This window comes from Canis aureus, chromosome 6 (genome assembly GCF_053574225.1).
Source record: "Canis aureus isolate CA01 chromosome 6, VMU_Caureus_v.1.0, whole genome shotgun sequence".
NCBI lineage: Eukaryota > Metazoa > Chordata > Mammalia > Carnivora > Canidae > Canis > Canis aureus.
Genome location: NC_135616.1, coordinates 26,228,577 through 26,234,576, shown reverse-complemented (window position 1 = coordinate 26,234,576; position 6,000 = coordinate 26,228,577). Strand labels below are relative to the sequence as shown.

At 47.5% G+C, this 6,000-nt stretch overlaps 1 protein-coding gene across 7 annotated transcripts in view; it reads right to left on the bottom strand.

The window, feature by feature from the left end:
- Positions 1 to 1,990: 1,990 nt before the first annotated feature.
- MAPRE2 (microtubule associated protein RP/EB family member 2) overlaps positions 1,991 to 6,000 on the bottom strand; it is a 159,959-nt gene continuing 155,949 nt past the window's right edge. For 6 of the 7 annotated variants that reach the window (XM_077900459.1, XM_077900461.1, XM_077900460.1 and 3 more), the window contains 2 exons: positions 5,095 to 5,184; positions 1,991 to 4,971 (listed from right to left, as the gene is read on the bottom strand). In XM_077900459.1, the coding sequence (XP_077756585.1) occupies positions 4,897 to 4,971; positions 5,095 to 5,184 (165 nt within the window). In that variant the 3' untranslated portion in view covers positions 1,991 to 4,896. The remainder of the gene's footprint in view (positions 4,972 to 5,094; positions 5,185 to 6,000) is intronic. The other variant, XM_077900457.1, reaches the window with a different exon arrangement.

Sequence of the window (6,000 nt, the reverse complement as noted above, 5' to 3'; positions counted from 1 at the left end):
GGAATTTTTTGTTCCTTCTCTAATTTCTAAAGGTTAGAAATGAACATGTGACAGCAGTCGGATTTGACCCAAACATTCAAGTAAGATAAACCTACCTTAAAATTAAAAAAAAAAAAAAAATACAGATAACCTTCAAGACCTAGAAAAACAGCATAGTGTAGAAATGAGGGATGCTTGCTACACTGAAGGAAATGTGTACTTTTTCTGAAAAGGAACACACTTGGGTACTGGGCTAGTTCCTATTGAATATCATAAATTCAGACATACGTTGATAATGTTATTACCCTTTAAAAACACTTCATTTATACTCAGTCTTAACAAAATAGTTATAAAATGCCACAGGAAATCTGTTTAAGCAGTTAAGCTTGACAAGCTAGAACAATTCCACATTTTCAGTGAAAAAGAAAAATGCTTTCAACAAATAAGCTTAGCTGGGCCTTCCATTTCTATGTGAGCCCTACCTGTACAAGGTATGAGGTCTGGCTAGGTCAGAGCTGGGGGTGGGAGGGTGGGGGGTCTGCCCTTGGGATGTCATGTGATCTGAAGTCCTGGTGCATGTGAGGGTCCTCCAGGGCTCGATGAGTTTTAAGGTTTGCCTTCCATTAGGTAATAAAGCCAGAACTCTTCCAGTGAGTGAAGGTCTGAGTTCCTAGCTCAACACAACAGGAGATGCCGTGCTGTCACACTTGTGCTGTGTGGCTGCGCTGCGCTGGTGCTGAGAGGCTGGGTCAGCGATGTTTGCTAGAGATAGTGGCTGTGTCTAGCAGTGAAGAGGACTAAGAAAGGCCAGAAATGAAGTTATGTGTTTTGTTTTAGAGAACTGGTATCTTTATAACTTAAATTTAGTGGAATTACATGAACTCCTCTCTGCCACCCCACCCCCTGGACTCATGGACCTACCCTTAGTACCAGGAGGAACATATTCAATTTTTAGAGATGCTCTCAGATTTCATAAAATGGAGCAAACACATTATTCCGCCACTTTTGTACCATTAGTGGTGTTTCCTAGAGTGCGCCAGCGTGCCTTCTAGGTAAGCTAGAGCACCTGTGTTCTGGACTATTTGTGCGCAGGTGTCGAAGTGTGAGATCTGGGGTTTAACATCCCAGGGTTGGTGGATGCAATAGAAACACGTGTGTGTTTTGAGCATGAGCTTTCCCAACGCAGGTGACGGCTCAGACTTCTGTCACAAACTTACCCGGTGTAGACATGAGCGTAGATGGAGAAGAATGGTAGCATCTTTGTCTTCTGTCCTTTTTCCACTTCTATGCTCTTAAAAGGGCCCAAAGGCAAGTGGATGGAAAATAGTCGCCACAGGACCGTACAGTAACCAAACTGGCCTCTAGGTGGTGCTTGAAAGCAGTTTAGGGCAGGCTGGCATCCTTCCGGGGAGAGTGTTGGCTGAGCCTCGGTAACCTGGCAGCTCCTGGGACACCTGCTCTACAGCCTCTCCAGGTGGCTCACGGAACCACTTCTAAGACATTTCTGCTTTTTCACCTATTCTGTGCCTCTAAGTTGGTATTCTCTTTATGTGTACAAATCATCACCATCGGTCAGTCGTCAAACTAGATAGAGGGGGATCACACGCTGAACCGGAGAGCTTTTGCCCATCCTGGGTCGTTTTGCCACGAAGCTTTGAGACCTCTGCCCGCTTCTCCCACAGTTTCCTGCGTGCCCAGCCCCGTCTTGTCCAGAGGGCAGGCTGGACCTGCAGGCGCTGGCCTCTTGTCTGCCTGCAAGTGCAGTATTTCCCAGGGGAATGGCTTTCCTTTATTTTGGGCAAAGTTTTTAAAAAGGTATCAGCTGCTACATTTGATATCAGATACTAATCTTTAATTCCTGCGAAAACATTTGCCACCAATAAAAGCAACCGCCGCCCCTGTAAATCATAAGATGCGGGTAGATGTGTGAATCCACGTAAATAGCCTATTCACACACACGCTCACCAGGAAGGAAGTCTTGGTATAAAAACTTAAGAATCGGTAGATCCGGTCCTTTTAACATATACTTTTTTTTATTAAATATGTAAAAAGATAAACGCAAGTCAAGTTATTCACATATTCAGAGACAAAAAAAACTAGTCTACCATGCGACAATAGGGCGATGTAAGACGAATGGGATACATTGGAATAAGACTTTTTCATCTATGGTGTCATTTCTTATCTCTATTTATAATTAACAATACATATGTTTACATTCCTTTCAGTTTACATTTAATATATAACAAAAGCTTTATGGTGTACTATTTAGTAAAAGTAATTTGAATGCATATTAAACCTTAACGGAATAATGGAAATACTCACCAGGGAAGGGAGGATTCTTGGTTCCCTTCTGGAGTTTACTTCTCTCTGGTCAACAAGGTGTTTGTCTTGGCTTTTTTCTGCTTTTCTGCTTAGAAAGAAGACGGGCTCCCTCTCTGCCCCCTGCTTCGATCACTTCCTATCTGACATGAGCCGTGGAAGTGCTATAACCAGCCACCGCCGGGTGGCTAAGAATGAAGTCCGGCTTCTGAGAGGGAGGGCAGGGCCCACAAAGGATGCTTCTCAGCCCAGTGTGAGGATGAGTGACGGGGCGGGGGGGGGGGGCACGGTGTAAAGTGTGCCCCGGATGCCGAGATGGGGAGAATGATGGGGGGCAGCCCTCGGGAAGAAGGGAGGAGCCCTGGGAAAGGAGGTGGTCTGCACAGAAGCTGGGATGCAGCCAGAGACGACAGAGAAACCTAGCTGTCCAAGGGTCCCCACCAAAGCATCTGTGATGCCACATGCGATACAGCACGATGGAAGAGGTTTCAGACGGGGACAGAAAGAGGAGTTTTGGGGCTCTTTTTCCGAAATCCACGAATAGCTGACACTAAGACTGTGAGATGGAGAATCAAGTACGACCACCGGGGACAGGTAAGGTATCTGGCCAGTAGGTTTGATAGCTGAGAGGGCTGGGGTTTCGGGGGAGAGACGGGGTGGTTGTCACTGGCACGCCCTAGCAGCTGGCGCAGTCATCACATCCACCCCGATAGGAGTTCAGGTCACGATCCGCCTGGCACTGGGTATCACTGAGCTGTCCCTGCCTAGGAACCACTGAAGGACCATCTGAGTAGAATTATTTATTGTGCCTCTTTACAAGAGCTCTTTTTAAAAAAGGGAAGGCTGGGAGGGACCAAGCCATTAAGCATGATGCCGCACATAGCACAACCACTACCTGTGTGTGGGAGGATGTCACTGCCGAGAGCCAGGCTTGCCAGCCTGAGAGAAAGGAGCTGCCGCCGTCACGCAGAACAGGCAGGAGAGAGAAGAAAGGGAAACCAAACACCACAGAACATCTGTCCAATTATGCACAGTGTGTTGTAATAACCTCAGAAATACAAGCCATCTTGTTCACCTGTAACTCAAATACCACTTTGCTGCAAAAGATTTTGAGAAGACTTCTTTTGGTGGGAAGCTCCAATGCTAGAATTTAGAATTGGTATTTCATCAATTAATAAAGAAATGTCAAAGCTTTAGGATACATATTTCAGAAATTTATTTTAAGCTTTTCAGTTAAGAGGCAAGTGGGGGCGGGCACACTTGTTTGTTGTTGTTGCACCTGCTAAGTCAAATAACAAGTGAAGTAAATCTAAAGTTAGAAACCAAGTGAAACGAATGATCCAGGAGGAGGGATACCATCTGTCAAAGGAATAGAAGAGGCGAAGATTTGGAAAGATACTAAGAAAATGTGCAAATATTAGTTAAAAAAATAAGGAATGCTTTTTTAATTCATTAATGTTTCCTCTATTTAGCAATTGCCACGGTTATCAAAGGTCAAGGACAAGGAGGGGAAATTCCTTATTCCAGAAGGTATTGGGAGTCCTAGATTTTTCTGTGCTGTCATTCCAGTGTCAACACCAGACTTCAGAATCAGGAGTCTCCCTTGGAATGATGCTCCTAGGAAGGAGGTCTTCACTTCCAGCGAGCGTGCAGCACGACGGAGGGCGGGGACCCTCAGGGCCGCACACCCTGAAGTCATTCTGTAGTAGGAGTCCCCTAGTGGGGAGGACAGGCTGTGGGCTGAAACCCGGAGAGAGGCAGGAGGACCTGTACCTAGGCAGATCCCCTCTGGACTGTGGGGAAGAGTGGCTGCCCACCAAAGAGGACCCTGAGAAAGAAACTAGCATGAGAACCTGGGGGGTGGGGAGGGAAGGGGCAAGCAGTTTGAGGGCAAAGTTGAGATGGTGTTGTCCTTGAGTGGATGTCTTTCAAAACTAACTGGGTGGTGGTCTACCATGGTCAGGGAGAAATACCGCTGGGCCCTGAAGTCCTAGTTTTGATTCCATTTTTTTTTTTTTCCCTTTACTGTTGGGAGGAGAGGGGGAAACTCTTTTTCCCTATAAAACAAGTTACTGTCCTTATGGCTTTCCAAGTATCTCTTTCCCTTTGCTCCAATTTATTATTTGACCAAATTTATGTTCAGAGGTTAGACTTGCAAACATCAAAGCACCACGAATGTGTGACATCTAGTGACACTGGTTGAGAAATGCCAATATAAATACCATATATCAAATTACCATTGTTTCACACCAGGATAAAAAGGGGGTGGTGGTGGTGGCGGTGGTGGTAGTGGTAGTGGGGAGGGGAGAGTTGTTCTGGAAAGAAATGAAAAGAGCAGAATCAATCTCAAGCAGCCAAGTGGTGAAGTAGAAGATATGTGACCCCGTGATCTCTCAGGTAGGCCGCCGAACGGCCGGCTGCTAATGGGTCTTGGCAAAGGAAATGGGAACCGAGCGCAGTGGCTGGCATATGCAACAGTGTGTTGATTGATGGTAACGGCAGACTGGGAACAACTGGTTTCTGTTGAGCTTGAGGCCACACGTTTCTCCAGAAGAAAAGTTCCCACGCAAAACTGAAGGCGAGAGCTGCCAGGACGCTTCAGTACTCTTCCTGCTGCTGGGGCTGCTGTTCGTGGACTTGGTCCTCTGCCTCAGGCTCTTCCGGGTGACCCTCCTGACAGGACAGGGGGAGAGGTGTCAGCTGGACAGTGTATGTGTCGGAGGCCCCGCAGCGTCTGCAGCTGCAGGACCAGGAACCCATGAAGCTCAGACCTCACCCCCGGCCTCCCCTTCATACTTGTTGAGCCGGGGCCTCTGTGGTCGTCAGCAGGCCAGGGGCAGCTCTCTCCTTTGCAGGGCCCCCCAGGACGTCATCCACCTGCAAGAACTGCAGACCCCAGACCCTCTTAAACTAGGATCAAGAGCAACCCTTACTAGTAGATTGCTAATGCTCGGGGTGCAAGTTACAAGGCGGTGTGGACGTCTGCAGAACGTATGTAATTCTGTCTCCCAGCTTAGTGCTCCCAGCCCACACAAGGCTGTGTAGGCTCACAGGAGAAAAAAAAATCTTTTTCTTCTGCCCCATATAAGAAGAACTTAAACACACATGTAAGTAGGAGACCAGGCTACACCTATGCCAGACATGCCCTGGAATACCACCTGCTAAACTCTAGTATTTGTGTATCCATCACATCTTTCTGAACGTGTAGCTGTGAATGAGCATGTTCTAGAGTTCCTCATTCTTATGATAATCATCAGAAAGAGCAGGACAGTCCTGAAGAAGGCTCTTGCCTATCACAGGAGGAAAATGGGTGCAAAGGAGGAGGAAGGGTCATCGAGAAGCTCCAAGGGCTCCCCACTTCCTAGATGGATGTGGGGGCACGCGTTAGGCTCACCTGCCCTCACGCACACCAGCCCCGCCGGCCATTCTTTCCTCAGGGCTTTGTTCACGCTGCTTCCTCTGCCTGAGAAATCCTCTCCCTGCCTTAGCTCTGTAACTGCTGACATTCCCACTCTTCACATCCAACCTGATGTCCTCTGCTCTGTGAAGTCTTTGTCACTCCCGGCTGTCTTTCTGTGCTCACCACACAAGTCTATGTCTCTATGATTACATGTATCACATTCTGACCTATTCCAGTTGGTGGTCCCTCGCTGAGGCAGGGGCTCTGTCCCCTGTCTCCCCAGTGCTTCATCCAGTGACAGA